The following is a 21,194-nucleotide window of genomic DNA, read 5'->3' on the forward strand; positions in this document are numbered from 1 at the left end:
GAAAGACTGAGTCCACAAAAAGAGGGATATGAATCATTTCAGAAGGGAAATGATTCATATCCCTTTTTGTGGACACAGTCCACAAAAAGAGGGATTCTACGTAATGTCTGCATGGACAGGTACAACAACACAGCTTCTTTATGAATAGGTTAGAAAGAATTGTGAGTGTTCCAAGGCTTTAAAATGCAACCCTAAATCATGATTATGTTCATTACTGCTAACGGTAAAATCAGATTGTCAGGTTCTAAAACTTTGTTGTTACTTCAAAGTTGTTTCATAGTGTTTGTTTTCTCTTAAGGAGACACTTAGAAATCACCAATAGATAATCTGATTAGCTCCAAGAACAGTTAATGAACAATGAATAATACAAGAATACAAATTTGCTAAATACAATAAATTCATGTTGCCTTTGTGACTGGATATGCGATTGTCTAAGTGATAAAGACACCCTGACCACAGTGTTGTTGTGATAACTTCCCACACCCATTCCATATTTCATTTCAGAGACATCTTACGGAAACAAGGTGTCAGAACTGTACATGTACTTTGCACTCACTTGTAATTGAACTGAGCGATCCTGTAGTCCCTGCACAATGGGACTGAACCTCTCGATGGCTCGCCATTCCCCTGCTGTGGTGATAGCTTCAAGGACCTTTTCCAAACTAAATGAGAACATGAAATGCATGAGCGAACAATCGGGGGGAAAAAATATTGTTCATTTAAAAGGGGATTTTGACCATAAGCTCTCTCCTATTCCACTGTATCCATGATTCCTTTATAGTCAGCTTGACCCAAGTGGATGAGCTCTTCCCTGAGATTTCATCACCTTCACTATAAACAATGTCGGCTCAAGACATTGATTGTGAAGACAGTAAACACATCAAATGTATGATGAATTCAATAATTAACCAATTTCAAATGATAAATGAAGACTACTCAACTGGGTATATTATATCTTACACTTGAAAATGCATAATAAATTACATAATGTATTTTTTTTTATTTAGTGTGAAAATATCTCTTTAATATATTCCTAGATAATGCAGTTCTTTGTTCTTTTGAAAATAACATCAGCTCTGACAAGAGACTGTATCTCCAGATATCAAACATTTAAACTCAAGAGACATTATGTCAGTTTAGCCTTTTGGCTGGTTTTACGCTGTAGCTTCTACTTTTATACGCCTTGCAATGTCCTCTAATGTTAACTGATAAAAGACTTTAAAATGTAGTTATCAGATGGTCTGTATTTTTACCAGCCTAAGCTATGGAGGAGTCTCCATTTAGTGAATACGAAAATGTGTTTCAGCATTAGAAAATTAATAATACACACATTAGATATGTACAATATTGAAAGAATGATGCCAGAACATACATGTTATCTTCACCCACAATGCAGATGGCCGACAGGAGTTTTACCACATCAGTCATCATGGCAGACTGGGTTGGATCAATTGCTCTTGCCAGTAGTGCAAGACTTTTCTCCTCACCCAGGATTCGATCCAAGCCATACTGCAGTAAACACAAAATCCAGATATGTTATTAAGTCAGTAAAACCAAATCTTATCAAGAACACAAGTGAAAACGTGAATGAAAAACTATTAACTATTAAACTGAATGTTGATAAATAAATTAATCAAAGTTAGAAAAGAAACTTGTTGGTTTAGTTTTTGTTTCGGGGTGCCAGCCAATACTAACATTTTAATAACACACATTGTACATTCAGCTGTAACAATGAAAATGAAAGTTAATCTATTGTTTGTGGTTAATTTGTACAGAGAGAAGAAATGTCTGATTTTGTCTGTAAATAAAATGTACAGTTTAAATAATGTGTCTTTATATAGCAATGGAAGAGAATTGCAAATAGTAAAGAAAGGTGTCAAACGGTGATGAATTTTCTCCCTTTTGTTATATGATTTGAAAACTGGTTTTAAAAATGCTTTTGAAAGCATTACTGGGTACTCAAATTATATTTTTGATATGGGCTGACATTGGAGGAGACAGTTATGCAGTATTCAGATGTCCTTGTATCTGAATAGTTATTGCTATGGTGTCAAGCATACACAATCAATGCCTTCATAAAACATACTTCATGACAAGAGGATAGTTATCAAGCATACTCATGTACTTTTGTCCTGAAAACATCTGTGGTTGCTGGATTTCCATGAATGAAAGAAAGATTAACTGCGTCATTTCCCTGTTAAAGGCTCCAAACAGAATAGCTGACAGAATAATTGACACTGCTAGAGGAGATTGTGAGCATTTAAAAACACTCATTTCCGATGTATACACCGTAAATCTTTTTAAAAGGTTCTGTAAACTATCACATCTTCTCAAGCCTTCATATAATTGTTCATATGTGCAAAGATAAACAGTGTATATACTGTTAAAACTGAAGTCAGTGGGTACTAAAAAAGTAAAGCTAATACCAATAGAAAACTCAGAGATATACGCTATAGATTATGCTTTCATAGTAAATATGCAGCTTAGCAAACGCGTCAAATCTATATTGGTGCAAGGGTTTTGTTTGTTTGGTTTTTTTGATGCAGTGAAATTGTTCAAAGGGAAGTTTCACAGTGTGGTAACTTTTAGTATTACATTATTATTCTATTGGTGACAGACAATAGAAAATATGTAACTGTGTGATTTGATGCAGAAAGGCAGAAGAAAAAAAAGGGTTGCACTGACAGCTGGCAGAGAACACCTGTCTTCTTGGCATTGTGGGTACATCCCATCCCAAGATGCCTCTCTAGCCAGGGAAAGGTCTGGGCTGACAGAGAGGCCTACGGGTAAATGCTGGCGTCTGGCGCCTGTTGAGACGCAGGATTACATGAGACCTTACAGCACACTTTGTGCCAGAGCGGCTGTATATCTGTCTCCACTGGGTTTTAGCTCCATGTGGCAAGAATTTCTTTTTCTCTATAGCTACAGCTTAGAAGGAGGAAACTTCAAGAGATATTTTTATGTATAAGTGCTTAGGACTTGGTAATAATTCAATATTATTGTCTATTGACCTTAAGAGGAATAAGTTTATTGCAATATCATTATATTGCTTTATAGCTTTGCTCAATTGTGTTGCTTAATATAAACACATTGCAAAATCTGTAGCTAAACAATAAAACAAATTTGGGAAGTTTTTGGAAAAACAAAAACTTCCACACGCTAACAGAATCTTATATCTGAGCAAATGTGTCAAACAGTATCATCCAGATCGCATCAGGACATTGGTAGAACTCCCTTGAAGTTCCTCTGTATCGTAGCTTCTTGTCTCCTCCACTGGTCACAAGGCCTTTGTGATTGAAATCTCAGGTGCCTTATTTGGTGATTGCATGAAAACATCCAATGTCCCTTGAATCACCAAATTATCCTTGGAGATCAGAATCAACTCAAAATAAAGGAAGTTATTTTAGATGATTTTTTTCCACAAGGGTAAAAGGACAAAATTGTAGGATGCATTTCCAAATAACACTAATATAGGAATATTAAAATTCTGATTCTCAATGTGGTAGTGCACTCACCACACCTGCCCCTTCAAGTTCATCAAATTACATCAAACACTCCCATGGGGAGTTTTGTGGACTATTATGCCCACGGTCAAACAATTCCCAACTAGGCAATGAATCACATTAATACATTGTTTTACTGATTTCAAAGATTAAAAAAACAAAAAAAATCTACCCAAAGAAAAAAAAAAAAAAAAAAAAAAAAAAAAAAAAGTAAAAATATTTTCAAATTACTCTAAAAAAAAAAATCTATTGCCATTACCTTATTGTTCATGAAGGCTTTGAGACACTGGACAACTTTGTGTTGGTTCTTTTTGTCAATCTTCTCTTGCCTAGGGATAGAAGACAGTAATGAAGAGCAGTTAATCTCTAATATACAGCATGAAGAACACAATAAGTATAAAGGATGTTTGAAACTGTGTGTATATTTCCATATATAAAGGAAAGGGTGTCAAAGCCAAAATGCAAGAAAGTGCTGATGGTAGAAAACCATTTAACATTCCAAAATATAAATGCATACCTACAAGGTATATTTACACCATTACATAACTTGATTATTTGTTACCTGTTCGTATTGATTCTGTCAAATGACACAAACAGTTGTAGTGAGTTGAGTAAGATTCTGTATGGGAATAAACATGAGTGATTGCATAAACTTACTGTTTCTTAAACAGCAACCTTTCCAAAACGTCCAGCAGTAGACCAAGACCCTCATGTCCGAAGCTCTGCACCCAACTGAAGCAACAAACATAAAATCAATATCTCAACAGTGTAAGATTGACAAGTGACAAGACTTCCATACTCATCAACCACTGTGGAAAGCTTTATGACAGGAAAACACATGTACATTTCAGTACTTTGTGCTGAGGAAGCAGGCAGTACAGCAATACCAAGCAGGGTGTACAAATATATTGGGACAAATTTGGACTTTTATACAGACAAATGAATTGAAATCAGAGTTCAAAATTATAAAAATATTTTCAAAAAAAAAAAAAAATGAAAATGTATACTACAGTACCTACAGTACAAAGACACTAATATAAATAATGTAATTGTTTACTTGTTAAAGGCTTGGACACATTGGCACTGGTCTTCTGAGAGAAGAAAGTAAAAAAAATAATAATAATAATAAAAATAAAAAAAATCATGCGTTATAGAGTGCAGGGCTTGAAGGCAGGGGACACAAATAAGATTCTTATGGAAGTTATACGTGTATGAAGCATGTGACATTTGAGTTGTATATCTCCAACGGAGGTTCAATAAGTTCACACTGCTCCATCAAGTAAGCCAAGGGAAGATTGAATTTTCCTGCTGCTCTGTATATGGAGGCTGATTTTAAACACATCTCATAGCGATGGTGCCTTTGATGGATTCCAGGGACTGCTGCCTACAATTAGAGGAGTAATATTGAAAGCTGAGGACGAAAATATAAATCTAAAATAAAGAATGGATTTATTTTCCTTTGAAAGGGCGCATTTCTTTTAGTCAAGCGAGGGAACCCTCAATGACCCTGGCATCTACGAAAATAATCAAACTAATTAAGTAATTCCTGCTCTGTATTAATGTTGGTCGAAATATCCAGTATCAGTAACATATGAGCAATAGTTTTGTTGGAAATGCAGATATTTCCACAGAGATCTTAACATGGTGTTTATTTAATTAGAAGGCCTTTTATTCTTTAATTGCATTATAACTTTGGTTTTTTGTTTTATCTAATCTCCAGCTTCCAGAAGACTAATCTGTAAAAACACAAACAAACAAGACTTTAAATATATACTTTCTTCATGTTTCTCGGTTCTTCTTTACATTATATGATTTAAAATTCTTCCTGCAGAACTGTAGGTGTGTGTGTGATAGTAGTGCATAGCATAACTGAGACAATACACTACTGTCTTATGAAAATCCTTCTTGGATACAATCAAAACAAAACAGCAATCAACATAAAAACAATGTTACTTTTTCTTGTCAATGACAAATATGCTGGGGATCCAAGGTTTTCAACCAAGGGTGACAGTGGGGAATGTGACAAATCGTAGCAACAGCTTTAAAAGAGTTCTAACTCTGGAGCACAAATAGAAACAAATTGTGAGTTTAGGCAGAAACCTTTAGATATGCAGAAAACAGACAGCATAAGTGAGATTGTGAGCAACTGCACCTCCCTCCTGATTGAAACTGAATACCATCTCTGAACATTAGCATTCAGTTTTTGTACTGTTGTAATCAACAAGCTGCATGCCTCTCAGCCTCAAATCTACAGAAATTCTCAAGGTGACAACACACAATGGGAAGCGGTTATCTGAATTTAATTTCTTGAAAAGGTGTCTGGGGGTCGTAGGTAGATGTGTGTCCATGACTTTATTTGTCTGTTGGTGCATTGTTGTATCTGGTAAAGAATAGTGACAAACAGTATTTTTGTGTACTTAAACTGTAATAGATGAGACCTCCAACAGATGGTGGATGCTTATTTTCTTTGTTTTGTTTATTTTGACATCCACATTTGTCACATGTTGACTGCACATTGAACAGAGATCCATGTACTGTTTTGAAACAACATTGTGATGTGTTTGCATCTGTATTTTCTGATTGTCAGATCATTGAACGTCACAGATCAGTAACTACAGTACTTGAAATTTCAGTTCGCCCATATACTTCGTCTTTGCCAAGAGAAAATGCAAAAAAACTGGACCATCGTACATTTTTATACTGGGAATCAGATATCTGTGTCCAAGCTATATCCATGGTGTGTAAAGTGTGTAATGCACTATGTAAAGGTAACTTGCATGCAATGTATTAGTGTTTTAAAGGGCATTCTTTGTATAAAAACATAGATATAGCACTAATCTTGAAATGCCCCTAATATAGTGATGTAAGCATATGCAACAGTAGTAAATGGTTGTCCACCTAGAGCCGGGTTCTGCTCTAGGTTTCTACTGCTTTAAAAGGACCTGTCCTTGCAACGGTCGCCAAGTGCCTTCTTATGAGGGAATTGTTGGGTATCTGTAAATATTTTTTATGTTTTAGACCTGTTATGTTCTAGCACTGATCTATAAGAGAAGTGCCATTAGATAACTTGTATAACTGTTAGTTTGTCAATTCTGTATGTTCATTAAAGAAGACTTATTCTTAACTGGACAAGAGGCAGATAAGCAATGGTGGTCTCCACATCATCAAAGTGTAGTTCTGTGTATGTTACAGGGTCAAGAAAATTAAGTAGGCTGACAGACTGCCATTGCCATGCTGATAAAGACAAGAAAGACTGCTGCTAAGCTAGCTGAGGAATGGGATTCTATGTTTGAGGGGGGAAAAAAATCAATTTATCCTACACTTCTCACTGGGCCATGGCCCAGGCTATTTTGGTTACAGAGTAGGGAAGGCAGGGGCCTTGACAAGAGCTTCATTGAAATGCATAGCTCAGTAGCAACTGCATGCTAGTTTTTTTATCATCAGTAGGTGAGGCAGAATGTAAAGGAAAATCAGTTGATCTATAGCAAGAATTATTGCACTAGAAAAAAAACATCTGCCTTAAGATACGAGTTAAAAGTCTAAAGAGGTAGTTGTGACATAGAATCAAGTCAAGAAATGTATTTTGTAAAGGACATGACAAATTAAGACAATCTCAGAGGCCATAAATTGACATTTTTATAGCTTTCCACAACACAAGAGCAAGAGGAATTATGGAATTATGTTTCCAAGGGGTGTGTCTTTGTATCATAGTTGAAGGTCAGGGAGAAATGGGATAAGGCACATAAAGCTGGGCAGACTGTGTGGCAGCCAGAACTTGCGACATTTATGCTCACACTGTACGAATCAATTGACCAGCTACGTGGGCGGGGGTTCTGTCCAGTGACAATTCCAATAAATGTTATTAAATCGTGACGCTACGTCCTCAATGTCACTCAAAAAGAGTGAAAGGCAGCCTTATGTTTTTGTTTTTTAACTTACTACTAACTTTTAACTTATTCTCTTGTGAAATTTGAAATGTTTTATATGACAGACGTCACAGTAATCACAAGATTTAAACACTACTGCAATAATATTAAAACAAGGTCGCTTTACTTTATAATGGATCTCGTATATCAGACTGTTGAATTGCTCACACTGCAAGACAGCTGACCGAAATTGCTGAAAATTGTAGTATTGTAATGGATGTTATATTCTACTGAAAAATGTTGATGATGACTTTCAAAGAGGAATAAGTTATATTATATAGCATTCATATAGTGACCTGTTTATTTCACCTTGTGCCGTTAAGTGGTTTGCATTTGACACGCTATCTGTCTAAACTCTAATGTAATTAGCATTTTAAATTCTGTTTGATAATCGAAAATGCTCTGGCAGCCCTTGCATTTCATTAGTTTATAACATCTGGCACCCCTCCCACATCCCAAATGAGAAACTTGTCCTCAGCCTTTGGAGCTGTGTTGTGCAAAAATTATCTGAGAAGAATTTACACTGCTTTTCTTTGCTATGTCTGACTGCTACCTTAGCATTATCACTGTTATTGTCATTGGTCTTTTGGCATCATACAGATCGGACACAGAACAGATGCATACAGTATCATAGCACAGCCTGCTCCGAGTTCCTGGATGTTTACACACAGTAGGGTCACAAAGAAGATCTACACGCACAGCTTTCAGAGCCACAGCAAACGTTTTGGTGCTTGGTCTATTTCCTACACGAGCAGTGTGCACATTTAACAAATGTAAAACTCTTTCGGTTAAAATTGAGTTACTGAGTTAAACATAACAGATTTTACAAATGTATATTAAATATCTGTGGTGAGTGAAAGCCAAGGTCCCAAATAAATATTGTTTATTTACTAAAATAAAAATCAAAAAAATAATTAAAATACACAATTGATTGTGTCAATTTTACCTTAACTGATCATGAGGGTGTCTATCTTGCCTTAACTTATCAGTATTAATTAACGTCTGTGTCCTGTCAACATCATTTTCAGTCAAAACAGAAGCTGCTGTTGCTAGAAGCAGTTAACGTTTGTCATGTCAGTCAAAAACAATTGTTATGTAGTCAGCTTACATCAATCTGAATATCTATGTTGACCCCAGTCTTGTCATGATTTCTGATTGGTGCTGGCACAGAGACATGAAACAATTCCGATACAAACTGTTGAAAAGAATCAAAGCTCGGGAACAAGAATATTATTTTCCCTTTGGTACTGAGACTCTATTGAGTATATAGACAAATGATTCAGTTAGCAGCGGTCAATCAGCCACTGACATAAAATTTGGGGTACTTAAGTCTTCCGCATCTTTATGAACATTATGAACAGGACTTGTTTGAAAATGATTCCATGTTATCTCCCCAAGATGTGAATGCGATACTGTAAACTACTTTTATTTGATATTTATACAATGCAATAAACAGTAATTAATGCTCACTCTGAGATCAGAGGCATACTGTAATCACACTTCACCATCAACAGATGCAAAAGAAGAACAGCAATATTCGACTGATGGCTATCATCTCAGAAAGACAGCAAGAAACAGAGCAAGGGGGAGAGCATTAAAAAATGACGAAAACAAATTCATCATCCCATTCCCTGGGAAACAAAAACAGTCATAAATCAAAGAGAAAAATGAGGCACCTTATCTGGCTAACTTCACAGCTAAGGTAGCTTGACTTCTAACAGAGTCTCAGGAGAATGCCTCCAAGGTTCCCAGGCAGTGCAACGCAGTGTTGCACTCCACTAAAGTGGTTATGAACCAGAAATAAAAAATTAACTTTAAAATGTTGTGCCGAGCATAGCACGTTAACCAACTACAGGAGGGTTTCTCCAGGGAAGGAGACAGAAGGAGAAGGCTGAAGTCACCGCAATGTGGGACATCTGAAATAAAAATAGAGGAGGTGATTTCATTGAGTCAGGGCTGACTGACGTCAATCTAAGTTGTAAGACCTAAGCAACAAGTGAAGATTATGCTGTCCATGTTCATATAAAGAATTCCGTTTTGAAAATGGTCTGAAATAGTGGTGCATACATTTTTTTTAAATATTTTTAAATATTCAATAACAGTTAAATTTGTGATATAGCTATACATCTTGGGCAAATTGCAAAAATAAATACTTTGATTTTATTCTCTTTACACCAAGAATCAGCTAGATTCACTGCAAACTACAAACTCAGCATAAAAAATATAGTTACATTTATACGGCAGTGTTAATCAAAACGGAGCATCATTATCTTTAAATATTTGCTAATTTATAGCGATCCCTAATTAAGTAGTCACTCAGTTTATAATTTCATAATAAAAAAGAGGAAGGGTATTCATTTGTACATTTTGTACTTATGATAACAGTTTGAGTATGATAAATCAAGGAGATCTTTGTATGGAGTACATGGGTAGCAGGCGTATGAGAGACAGGAAGAACATCTAAGGTTTATTAAAAACATTGGTGTAAGGAAGAGGGATACTAAACTTTACCCTGCTTCATAGCTAAACTGGAAAAAAATGAATCTGTGGCCTTAAACCCGAAGGTCCGTTTTAATATAATATCAAAAACCAATTTCCACTTGTTTGTCAGATCCATTTATCAACTCCATTTAATACAATTACATCCCGCAGCCTTGCTAGTCCTGTGGCCTCTTCACAAAAAGGGAGAGGGACCTAGTGAATAGCTGTGTTGGGTTAGGTATAAAGGGGTCAGAGGGAAAAGTCACAGGGAGACACTGGAACTGTAGGAATTATCAAAAATACCACTAAGTCGGTCTGGTCCAAAGAATCTGATCAGGGAGCATCTGTTTGCCAGTGCACTAGCAGAATGCAACCACTTGATATTGGATGGACTGAATAGTTTGCTAAAATAGTGTGACAGTGATCAGCATCCAAAAACAGTGGCACACAAAATATCTTTACTGCCAAATCAATCCCAAAACCTGTGCTTGTAATGCAGGCTTGTAATGGGCCAATTAGATAGTTGTTACCACTGCCCACTGTTTCTAGCCAAGGTAGATCTATGGTCAAGCCAAACTATGTCATTACATGAACCTGACTTTATTAAATGTCTGTGTCTAAATTCTACATTTTCCTGATGATTGTCTAAACATTGGAAAGACGAACAAAGACAGTTTTAATGAGTTTTATTTTGTCGCTGTTGCTTTTTAAGTAAATGTGTTTTGCAGTGAGTTTACAAGACAATCTAGTCTTAGTTTCGGGAGAAATTTTAATTCAGAAGATGAATATAGGTGTAAAAATATTTCATTTCTGGGTAGCAGTTCTCATTCATGAGTGAGTTCGGTAGCTGCAATTGTAAGCTACAGTTGGCTCCAGCGGCCTAAGAGAAGAGATTAACATAGAGCAAAGAGAGGCTATTGTGGATTTGGGTTTCCAGTGACAGATAATGGTGTGGTAACCTACCATGTGGTTCCTCCAATGTAGACAACCTTTATTTAATGCAGGCTTATTGCTTATTGTCATCACTTCTCTTTTATAAGACTTGATGTCTTTCCAGCATGTTTTATCCCTCTATGCAATGTACCTAATCTAGAGAGTTTTAGTTTTTATTTTGGGAATATTTTTAACAACATATTTTGAACAGTCCAGTCATAGTTAGAACATCAGTCTTTTGTAGTGTTTAAATCTTTGTTCATGTCATGGATTCTAATCAAAAGAAAAGTGGGGCTCGAAGTGGATTATTCATGATATTAACACTAATTTTCTCTTGATAGAGTTGTTTTTTTACTCCTACAGCCATGTGCGATCACTCATGCACTACTTTGTAAGTAGGTGGGAGAAAGCAGTGGTGGGCTTGAGTGCTATTCACATGTGAAATCAAAAAGATGAGCCTAGAAATAGGAATTCATTAGCCATGGGATCACTTGGACTTTCTTAGTTCCACGAAATGAGACAGTCCAAATGTGTTAACAACATATAAGTAAGCTCATTTTAATTCACTGATGGTGAACTATTTAGAGGTAAACAAAGAGGAAGAGATGTAAACAGGTAATGCATACTTGCTTCAGAACTTTGCTCAATAATAATCACACACCATGTTGTGCAATGCTATTTTTTAATAAATAATTATATTGTTTTACTTGAGGTGTTAATGCATGCAATTACGCAACTTTTAATTGATCAGAATAAACTTGTATGGTCAGTTCAGCTCTAAATATTGCATCTCATATGAAAAATGTGACCAATCATCGGTGTAGACAATAGCCTATGGTTCAGAAGCACACCACACTACAAGCAGAAACAGATCAGGAATAAAATACTAGGAGAGAGTCCATTAGATGATGCAAGACTACAGTCATCCTCAATCAGCTGTGAAAAAAATAAGTATTTCACAAGAGAAGGAATTGTGTAGACTGCAGAAAGGAAATGTGATCTTCAGTTTGGGTTCATCCACATTTTTACCAATAACTATGATGACTCTTCAACGCAAAGTTCAATGACCATGCATTCTGTGAAATATCTGTGAGCTTACAATTAACCACAATGTCTTAAATAAAATAGATAACAAGCTATATGGTTTGAACAAAGAATAACTTCTTTAATTAACATTGATACGTGAGTAAGATAACATAAATGAGTGGGAGACAATAATGATTGGAAGAAAAAATAATAAATAAGTAATTTAATATACATTTTTATCTAGTAACACTAACACTATAGCAGTGTCAGGCAGATGATTACAGACCTGGAAGATTTTAAAACTATCCCTCCAATTAACACTGACGAGAAACTGCTGGATTTGGTGATGAAGGTCAGTTTTCTTGTAGCTTCTGCATTTTGAGTGTATTAACCTGCTGATTTCTCAAAGGTGCAAATGTCAGCCTCCACCCCAGCCCTCTTGTTTTTCAAATGATCCAGCCTCATCTGTAAGAGGGTCTCCCTTCAGGTCAACAGTTTGTTGGCCTTTCTTTCTCTTTTCTTCATCCTGGTAGCTACGGTACCTGGCTCCTGCAGCCAAGAGTAGCAACTCTTTGGTGATCTCTACCACTGTTATGCACTGAAATGGTTAATTATGAGCCTCTAAGCGACTGAACACTTCTCCTTCTGATTTCTGATGGTCAATTCTTTGTTGATATAAAAACCTCTCTCAGTACTGGATTGTGGATGTGATACGACAAATAATATCTTCTCCCACACTCATCTCATGATTTTGCCTATAGTCTCATATAACAGGTAGTACACTGGATCCATTTCAGGGTCAATTTCCCTGAATTAAGCCTAAGTGGATCTAAAAAAAACCCTAAACTCTACAAATAGATTATCAAACACCGCCTCATCTGCATGTTAGCTGTAGTATGTACAAGATTACAGTCTCATTTGAGATGTGCACAGCTCCATTCTACATCTTAGCACATGATACTGCATGCTTCTTATTAATAGGTGATGTACTAGTCTAGGCAAATCTTTCAACAACTTCTCAAGCAGTACAATAGGGAGTATCCATCTTGATCGCCAGTCTCTGCCTCTGAAATGTTTTAGGCCTGACCTAAGTGGACCCCATATCAATCTAAGAAGAGTCCTTGTGCTGATTACTGTATTGAGGGGAGACACGGAGGAGCTTCAGTGTGGATATGGCTTGTCATAGGCATCTTTCCTTTGAAAATCCCCCCACAAGTCCTGCAAATATTTAAATGAAAGGATCTTGTGTCACAGTTTGATCACTCAAATTCACAAACAATAGGTAATGTATATTGCACTCTTATTTAAATCAAACAAACCCAATCAGTGAATATCACCCACTCGTAAAGTAGATTACCATTAAATACATGTCTTTAAAAAATAAAAAGATATAGTAAACAAGAGGTGCAGGTTATCTTTATTTTAAATGTCACAGAATTGAAAACTTTAAGGATGGCTGTCGCATTGTTATGGTGGAACTACTCTTTCAGCAATCATGTATACAGTAAATGAGAACTACATGTTATGGACAACAATGCTTTTGTCTCTGACTACACGTGGCACCTGATATGACAGATTTATGATATTTCATTAACTTACTACTACTTATAACATATTACTTACTGAATTAAAAGTTTAAGAATCGAAGACAAGAAAAGTAGTTACGATATAATTCAATGTATAAAAAAAAAAACAATGACAATTAATATGTTTATCCTTACCATTCAGTGTGTCCTCAGAGAGGAAGGGCAGCAAAGGTTGGTCTGTTGATACATGCTGAGGAAGGCAGTGATTTCTCTTGCAATGCTGCTAAATATCCCAACTTTCAAAGTGAAGAGCAGTTCAACACAGCAGATTTTCACCTCCTTAAATGACTGGTAGTTCACCTTTTCCTACATCTGGACTTAGTATTTGACATGCATCCAGAGTAGCAATTCTCTTTCGGACACACTCACATTCTAGGTCCACCAGCACCATGATTGTGCTACATCCAGTTGCTGTCATAAAATCTTCATGATGAACAGGCAGGGCAATCACAGAATGGCAAGTACAGACTAGAGAGTCTGTGTTCAACTTTCCACCTGATACATTTACGTCCAACTCTATCAAGAATAGTGTAAATTAGCTACAAGTACTTCTGGAGTCAAGAGATTTGTGTTTGGGTGCATCATGCAAAAATCAACATTTGTCTGGCGGCAGAAGAAAAAAAAAAGCAGTGAATGTCTTCACATCAGTACCTTTGAATGTAGCAGCAGCAGCCTGGTGCATTGATCTTTTACCATGGCTAATGGTAAAGGAGGAAGTGGCTACTTCACTGCCCCTACCATGTTTAAAAAACATGTTTTTTGTGCAGTCTATATTTTGAATCTTCCAGGTCATGGTCTCTTCGACTTAGGGCATATATTTTAAAATTTCCATTTCTGTAGCATACTAGCTGTAGAAATCATATTACCTCAAACAGAGACCATGCGTAATAAAACATTACACGAGTGATCTGCTCTAACATTAAATGAGTGGATTCAAACAATGTTGGGATTTTAGGCCTGCAAATATGTATTATATATCAAATGGTACAAATTTTCCAGGTTTTTCCTGACTGTACAAAGCCTGTATTGTATACCAATTATATGTCCATCACATCAGTTATGGAAATGGATGTAAACATGTGTGTGCCGAGTCAGTAGAAACTAAATGTTTAAGGTTAGGTTTTCCACTGCCTTTAAAATGGTTCGAGCAGAGTATATGATAATATGAAACAAACTTGCTAATCCCCAACCTCAGACAGAGCCCAAAGCAACCATCTAAATCTAAGAGAGGAGACAACCAAGACATGACTGCTGGGTATCTGCTTGTCAATGTGGCTTAGATAGCACCAAAGGAACACCCCCACCCTCTAGACACAAAGTCAACTTTACTTTGTACTGGCAACAAAGTTACAATATATATATACACACACACACAATATAACTTCATTGATGAAGTATTGTGACACATGACTAGCCTCCCTACTGAAAACAAATTTTGTTACATGTAAGAAGCTATTGGAATGTGTGTGGTGTATTGAATGTTTATATTTGAGGAAAATGTGCGTTTTTTTATTTCTCAGTTACTTATTTCCCTTTACGTTTGTTTGCTGCTTCTTATTTTTTAATTCAGATGTCTGTATATGACTTGACATGATTTATATGAACATGGTCACTAGGACTGTAATGAGTGCTGCAACAAATGAAATTAACTGTGCGACACAATTCCTATCACGGTTTAATTTAGATTTTTTTAACCAAAGATTATTGATGGATTGTCTTTAAAGTAAAGATAGTCTAGACTATCTATATACTATACTGCTAGTGAGATTATTATCGAAGGCAGCGTGAATGTTCGAATATGTGATAATTACATTATTGTAACTTATTTTTAAGTATTTAATCCACAAAGAAATAACAGGAATACAGACTGCATGCAAAACCTGCCAATTAACTGGACAAAGGCCCTGGGTGGAGATGTGAACAAAAATGAGTTTTAGGAACACCATAACTGAAAATGCATTATAGTGGAATTATATTATATGCTTGAAAGGATACTGCTTATTGCTGGCCTACTGGATTACATTAGACTGCATAGACATTTATGATAATGTGCCCAGCCACATTACGCACTTTAAATTACCAGCCTGCACAGAATGGTGGAAAAGTTCTATGGGCATCCAGAGTTCTGGAAGTCTTGTTCATTTTTGACACAGCCAACAGCTGGAGCACCTCTAGGCTTGAATGTACATTACACTCCCCCTGGTAAAAAGTTCAGCACAAGCAATGAGAAGCTACAGTATGTTGAAAAAAGAATGTATTATTACAAAAAGTAAACCGCACAAGACAATGTATTAAGTCAACTAAGACTCCCAATGGGCATTGAAGTAAGAAACAACTCGTTAGCAATCAAAAGTTTGCTCACACTGCTTTATGCTTTGTAAGACCTGAACTAGAATTCAGCACTTTAAACAAGTTCTCTCCAATAGAGTCAATTCTGAATAAATCCAATGAGCAAACTATGGTGTATCGTTCCGGGAGGAAGCATTTGCAATAAAATGGAATGATTTTCACAGCCGCACCCTAAGAGTTTCACGGTATGAGCTGCAGCTCTGTTCACTTTGCTATTTTAATGTCTTGATTGAATCCTTTCTTTTCTTTATATTAATGTTATATGAGAATTACATTCATTTTGAAGAAAGATAGATAGACAGACAGACAGACCGATAGATAGATATACATATTTATCAAAAAATGGCACTTTCACTGTGTTCACTATGAGAAACACGGAATTACTGTGAGAATTACAAAAGCAACAATAGTGAATGCATTTAAACAAAAAAATAATATTGTACTCTACCTGACAGGGTTGCTGGTAAGGGACACTCGCAATGAGTCTAGACAGGCAAACAGACGTTCGTCCATCACCCCTGACTTCAGCTCTCCCAGGAACTCCTGGGGAGATATCTGATGACTGCTTCTCAAGCTACCCTGGAAGTAAGAGAGGAAGAAGAAGAAATATCTTTAGTGCAGCCATGGAAAAAGTTATCAAAACAAGTCTATGTGATCTCCTTTTGATAACTAATGTAATAACTAATGCAATATTTTTCACTTCCATTCACTGAACTGCCCCTCATATTGTTTGGACCTCTTCTGGGGAGGACAGCCTCCCACTTTGAAAACCTCTGGTCTTCAAGATTGTATGTTAATGTATATTAATGTTTTCCCCTACCAGCCAAAAAATTGGCCACAGAATGCAAACGCTAGTCAGTCGCTTGAATCAATTAGGCTATTTAATCTATATCTAATTAAAGCTGAATATAAGTAGAGATGCCAATTGCAAGTTTCTTGGCTGATTCAGTCTAACCTGTCGATTCAGATATTCTTTTTTTCTAAGACCTATAATTAACCCTATACACAAATATTTTTATTTTTATAAATGTCAGCAGTATGTTTTACAGAGTCACCCAAAAACTTGAGTTTTGGGGATTTTTTCTACCAATTGTTCTGTTTTCACAACAGCATGTGAGCTGTGTGTGGAGGAGGCTTCATGTTTTGGCATGTTTGTGGGGCAGTGACAATAGTCACTGTTTGTGCATAATGTGCATGTAGAAGTGAACAAGCTGAAAATTGTCAGAATCCAGTCCGATTGATGAGTGCATGTAATACCCCCCTTCTCCCTAATTTTCTTCCCTGTCTGCCTCTTCACCATCTAATAATGGCAAATAAACTTCTTCTACGTCGTAATAGCAAATCAGTAAATTTTCTGATTCACAAACACAGCAGATTAAGTATACCGCAATAGTGTGAGATAGGTATATTGAATATACATACTATATATATGTCATGATTATATCTACCTGTCATTTTTAATATGACTCATGAGTTACAGTATGAAAACTATACTTTAGCATGGGTATGTCTGCTTTTGGGTGCACATGTGAGAGTGATGTAAGTAGAATCTGGCCTTTAGTTTAAAAGGTAGTAAAGTGGTAACCAACTTTAAAATACTCTGTGTCATTATTAGTTCACTGACAATGTGAACATCAAACCAATATCGTGATATGTGACATACAAAATCTGTTAATGGCAACTATATCTTTGAAAAAGCATAGATCCCACCTTTACCTCACATGTAGTGTTCGCATGATACCAAAATGTTGTCTTTGAGCCTAATATGTTTAATACATTTAATATCAAACATTACTCCAACAACCCAATCACTTTATGTTGGGAATTATGTTCACTATGGGTAATATTCACTAGATTTACTTGGTCGTGTGCCTTTTTTACTGGCTGTTCTTTCTGATGCTATAGAGCCGCCATAGTTTTGAAGCAGCATGTAGCTTGTAGCCCTTTGCTATTTAACCCCCAGGAGAAGGGGGAAGGAGACCCCCAAATAGATTCATACAATGTCACCAGTATCATGCACAAGTTAAAAGCATGAGTGGAAAATGCTCCTGGAGTTTTTTTAATCTTTTGGGATTAAAAAGTGGATTTATCACCACTTCCAACCTTCCAACTGTCTGGTTTGCCAAAAACAGACCCCCCCCCCAAACACTGTTGTTTGATTATACTCTATCAGAAAAATATTTTCTTTATAAACACAGAAAAGTTCAAAACAATTTCTTAAGTTTAAATTCCCAGTATAAAGACCTTCAAATAGTAATAATTAAATCCCAAAGTCTTATTTATCAGTTGTCTTTAATATGATAGTAAGTTAAGTCTCTTAATTAGTTTTTCAAATATTTCGCACTAAAATTACACATTTCCCCAACACATATTTGGTGTACGGAATCGAAAATTGTTTTAATATTGGTTCAGAATGTAGTCATCAACACAGTAATCACAACAATTAGCAGAGACAGCCATGACCTCTCACATTGCAATTTTCTACAATATTTGATCACATGCAAAAAGAAGCCATATGGGGTGTCAATCAAGCGTTATTTATACTTGCATGAATAAAAGGTCACCTATCCCCCCCAATCCCCAAGCCTTTACAAATGGTCAACTTTCTAATTAAAATGTATCTGATCAGACTTGAAAAAGACAGCAACCGTCAAATTGCAATCTGCATTCATCTTGCCAAACTAGTGGAAATGCCTGTACCTTTTTTTTGTTGTCCGTAGTAAGCTTACTTAAAGTTAAAGCTTCTGTGTCTTTCAGAAGGGCAGTGTAGAGTTGAACCTACACGTATTTAGTTTATCAAGAAGCTGCACTAATGCCAAAACGTCACACATCGTTGGGTATGTTTTTTTTGATTTATCAAAAGCCTCAGAAATCAGTCTGCATCACTACTAGCAGGAATAAATAATCCCATACCAATGCAGGCTGCCAAAACAATGGAGCTAAGCCCAGTCTGTCTCTCCCCTGACACCTCAAGCATCAATCTATAATATGCTCCCGAATATATAATAAAATAAATAAATAAATGTGAAAATCTTACTCTGAAAACTTTATATTCAGTCTTTTAATATGTGTGCTATATTAATCCTAGGTACGGCCCCTAGTACATCCCAGTGCCACTAGCTTCCTTTTGTGTAGCATAGTTCCTTGCACAATTGTTTAATGGCAAGAAATACAAAAGTGTTATAGGACATTTTAAACTGTTAAATTACATTGTGAGGATTCTGCCTGTTACCTTGGAAACATTGTGTGTGTTTTCAATGCATTTAGTAGCTCTGCTGTAAAAAGCGCAATGTAAATAAGATAAATCCTTAACTCATCTATTCATTATGCCCATGAACGTCTGCTTGGTGTATATGGAAAGTTTTAGCCACCAGATGTGTAATCAGGGGAAATATAACATGCTTGCATTGTTTTGAAGTGGAGGTTGGACATAAAATCTACACACATAGCAAACTGCAGCTTGTTAATCAAAACAATTTTATTAGGATCAAAAAATATAAAAGTAGCCAGCACTGAAACACTCTTCTGTGATAGTAAGTGCATATGTTATGTGCTATACCCTCCACTGGACTTCACTGTAGGTTTATCCCAGCAAGGCTCTGCCTCAGCACCATGAGACATATCAAAGCACTCACACGCCAATCAGAGAGAAGTCCTATGAATCTAGTGATGTCATCATCATTGCTAAAATGACTGCAACTCTTTTTCAGCTTAGGCCAACTCATGTCTCGTATGTCTCTTGCTCTGTTGGAGTAACTGGTACAGCTGTGGCAATTTGGCCAATTCCACCCACTCTCTGGCAGCACACTGGCCTCCCTCCCTTTGGCTCTTCTGGCCCAGTGGTCAAACGCCTCTCCTGTCCTGGAGAGACATCATGATGGCCATCCTGTTTGTTTCTCAGGATCGCTTAGGTCTTTAGTAATCAGAGAACCATGAGTGCTGCTCATGGCAGCAACAGGCACGTCTGGCTGAGCCTTTCTCGCTAAAGGCATTAGTGACAGCCTGTTTGCACACTGCTGGCATCAGAGTAGCTGTGGACTGGACCCACCTGCAACCCTGACCAGATCCACATAATTTGCAACAGTGACCGTCCATGTGACCCCTCTGCCTCTTCCAACGGAGGACATTTTTCAACTCAATATGAATACCATGCTATTAACTATATTTTCCTAATATTCTGATCAATATATATATATATATACACAATGTGTGAATTGTTTGTATATAGCATAATCAAGCAGATCTGCAATGTAATTGGCCGGCCCCATTAAAATAAATTTACAAGGGTAGAACAAAAACCTTCCAGTACACCAGCACAGTGTGGTGTGTGGTCAACAGCAATGAGGTCAAGTTTAACTTTAACAGGTATCAATCTTAACACATGACTGTCCTCTCATTACATCCACCCGCAACCCTGTGGGAGAAATCCTATCTATTCATTCACCCACAGGGATTTCCACTTCTTTCTCACGTAACTGTGCCAACAACAATTATGATAATGAAGCAACTTTCTTCTCCCACTGCTTCCCTATCTTTGCTGCCCTTTCCCTTGGAGTCCTCCTCCTCTGTTCCCAATGGGACAGTTAGGTTAGAGTGTGGTCACAATGCCTCCATATCTCTGCCTTATTGCACACAGACTCTCAGAGCCCTTACTCTGCACAGCAAAAGTTCTGAGGCCCTCCCCCTCTCCTCAGCTAGATTGGACACTGGGGACAGGATACAGAGATAGCGACCAGGAATGATAACAACTGCCACCTACGCCCAATCTGCGACAAGTGATACAGGTTTTGTCTCTCTGCCAACATTACCTAAGCATTATGCTGAACCTGAAGTTGACAGAAACAGCACAATTCCTATAGCGTTCAATGCCACTACTTCTGGTGCATCCAAATTATGATGTAATATACTAAGGTTCGATAAAGTACCCTCAACTGGTGAGTGTCAATCAGTTGTGAATTCATCTGACTTGCAAATATGTTCAAATCAAGACCATGTAAATATTTATGATGAGATTTTTTCAGCTTCAGATAAAAATATATTTGTAAGTATGTTTTCTCTAATTTAAAAACAAAATAATCTATGACTGTATATTAAAAAGAACTAATTCAAAAAGGCTTACTGGGTTAAATTAAAAAAAGAAAAAAAAACACAGCTGCTATAACTTAGCCTTGCTGTATGACTGTATCTACGTAAAGTGATGTGTAATTACTCAGTGTTCAACATGCTCTGTTTACATTGTACATGTATAATGTACATTTATCTACTTGGGCATTGGTTTCTCTTTTAATGATCGGCTTCTTTAACAATCAATCACTTTAATTGAGGTCTTAGCCACAATTGGAATTTGGAAACCAGCAGACCACAATTTATGCTTGATCAATGTTGGCACA

General features: G+C 36.6%; 1 protein-coding gene across 5 annotated transcripts in view; it reads right to left on the reverse strand.

Annotated features, from left to right (window-relative positions):
- The window catches only part of LOC104926257 (protein diaphanous homolog 3), a 151,728-nt gene that overhangs the window by 118,948 nt on the left and 11,586 nt on the right, over positions 1–21,194 (reverse strand). For all 5 annotated transcript variants that reach the window (XM_027281536.1, XM_027281535.1, XM_019262314.2 and 2 more), the window contains 5 exons: positions 16,253–16,383; positions 4,161–4,235; positions 3,763–3,832; positions 1,373–1,509; positions 557–662 (listed from right to left, as the gene is read on the reverse strand). In XM_027281536.1, coding sequence (XP_027137337.1) covers positions 557–662; positions 1,373–1,509; positions 3,763–3,832; positions 4,161–4,235; positions 16,253–16,383 — 519 coding nt within the window. The remainder of the gene's footprint in view (positions 1–556; positions 663–1,372; positions 1,510–3,762; positions 3,833–4,160; positions 4,236–16,252; positions 16,384–21,194) is intronic.

This window comes from Larimichthys crocea, chromosome VIII (assembly GCF_000972845.2).
Source record: "Larimichthys crocea isolate SSNF chromosome VIII, L_crocea_2.0, whole genome shotgun sequence".
Classification (NCBI taxonomy): domain Eukaryota; kingdom Metazoa; phylum Chordata; class Actinopteri; family Sciaenidae; genus Larimichthys; species Larimichthys crocea.